At 48.0% G+C, this 1,849-nt stretch overlaps 1 protein-coding gene across 1 annotated transcript; it reads right to left on the reverse strand.

Annotated features, from left to right (window-relative positions):
- Nucleotides 1-5: 5 nt before the first annotated feature.
- LOC116077246 (14-3-3 protein zeta/delta-like) lies at nt 6-418 on the reverse strand. Its single transcript, XM_031351638.1, has one exon. It carries the CDS (start codon nt 360-362, stop codon nt 6-8), a length of 357 nt encoding a protein of 118 aa, XP_031207498.1. The 5' UTR covers nt 363-418.
- Nucleotides 419-1,849: the final 1,431 nt, after the last annotated feature.

Here is a 1,849-nt window from a genome sequence, read left to right on the forward strand (position 1 = left end):
AGGGATCAAGAACTTTTCCAAAAGAGACAGTACATCGTTGCAGATGTCTCGAAGCTCAGTCTCGATCTGATCTTCTCTCTGTATTCTTGAGCCATCTGCTGCTTTTTCTCAGCTCCTTCAGTCTTCTTCTCAATACTTGAGATGACCCTCCAAGATGACCTACGGGCTCCTACAACGTTTTTATAAGCAACAGAGAGAAGGTTCCTCTCCTCATTCGACAGCTCAGCTCCTTGCTCAGTGACAGACTTCATGCAGGCTGCCATGTCATCATATCGCTCTGCCTGCTCGGCCAGCTTGGCCTTCTGCACCAGCTCATTTTTATCCATAACTGGATATTCTGTGTCCGGAGTGGGTGGCGGCATACGGACCCGGCTCGGCAGTCTCTGGGCAGCGGCGGTGGTGGCAGCGAGGCTGAGACTCTAGAAGAAGCCAGTCTTAAAGGGAAAAGCATTGTCTATAAGATATTATAACAGAATAAACAATGCAAAGGAGGGGATTATCCACTTGGGCCTGGTGCCAGGGTTTCAGTCAACCTATAGTCTTTTGCTTTGTTGCTTTGGGGCCTTGATAAGACAGAACAGCATGATGGGAGGTGAGCAAAATGGCTCACCTCGTGACAGACAAGAAGCAGGGAGAGGATGGAGAGGAAAGGGCAGGAGGAGGAATATAGCGCTGGTACCCTACCTCCTTCAACCAAGCCAACCTTCTAATGCTTCCATCCCTTTCCAAAAATGCAACCCCATCAATGGATTGATCTGTTCATGAAGTCAGAAGCTGCATGATCCCAAAGCTGGCAACCAAGCCCCGGTACCTGAGCCTGGGCGGGAGAATGTACATCCACATCATGTCTCCTTCTGTTTACAGATGGTTCCTGAGTAGTAAGAGTTCCAGAGAGAAAGAAGGATGATGGCCGGGAGGAGGGACTGGAGCACGGAGAACATAGTATATATTATTTTAAGATTTATCTATTTATTATATGTAAGTACACCGTAGCTGTCTTCAGACGCACCAGAAGAGGGCATCAGATCTCATTACGGATGGTTGTGAGCCACCGTGTGGTTGCTGGGATTTGAACTCAGGACCTTCAGAAGAGCAGTCAATGCTCTTAAGCACTGAGCCATCTCTCCAGCCCGAGAACATAGTATTTTAATGAGCAGAGAAGAGCTTTTGTTCAGGAGAAGGATGGCGGTGATGGCTGTACAGTCACGTGATTGTACTTAGTAGAACTGAGGGAATGGTTGGAGTGTCAGTTTCCTGAGCTGGGTAAGAAAACAGGTCTTAATGCCTTTTCAACGTGCCCAGCAGGGAAGTCACAATTCAGCTCTGTAGCTTGGGTAACATGGTTTGAATTTCTGTGTGTTCCCCAATCTCTAAAACTACATTGGAGACTCAACTGTGGGCTCATTTGGAAATCAGGTCATTGCAGTCAATATGGGTCATACTGGAATAGAGTGAACTGGCAGTGATTTAATCTAGTCTGATTGGTATCCTGATACAAATATGGAATTGTAAGGGCAAGGCCATGGGACAACAGAAGCAGAGGAGCGCGGTAACTTTAAGCAAAGGATGCAATGGCTTGATACCCACCACTGGAAGCTCAAGAGAGGCAACGAGGGCTTATACCCAGCCTCAGATGAATCCTGGCCATGCTGGCATATGGATTTGCACTCTTGGCTTCCGACACTGTGAGAGAATACATTCTGTTTTAGGCTGCCCAGCTTGTGGATTATGGGAGCCCCAGCCAATGGGCACAGCGAGTTTTCAGAATGCCTGCTTACCAGCACACCTTCCCCTTGTTGTGCCAGGGAAATGCTAGTGATCCCCCAAAACACACACAGGAGCCAATCTG

The sequence above is a fragment of the Mastomys coucha genome, unplaced genomic scaffold (assembly GCF_008632895.1).
Source record: "Mastomys coucha isolate ucsf_1 unplaced genomic scaffold, UCSF_Mcou_1 pScaffold5, whole genome shotgun sequence".
NCBI classification, from domain to species: Eukaryota; Metazoa; Chordata; class Mammalia; order Rodentia; family Muridae; genus Mastomys; species Mastomys coucha.

What these genes read in the sequence shown, in the direction of transcription:
- LOC116077246 (XM_031351638.1), bottom strand. Translation starts at nt 362, where the DNA reads ATGCCGCCACCCACTCCGGACACAGAATATCCAGTTATGGATAAAAAT.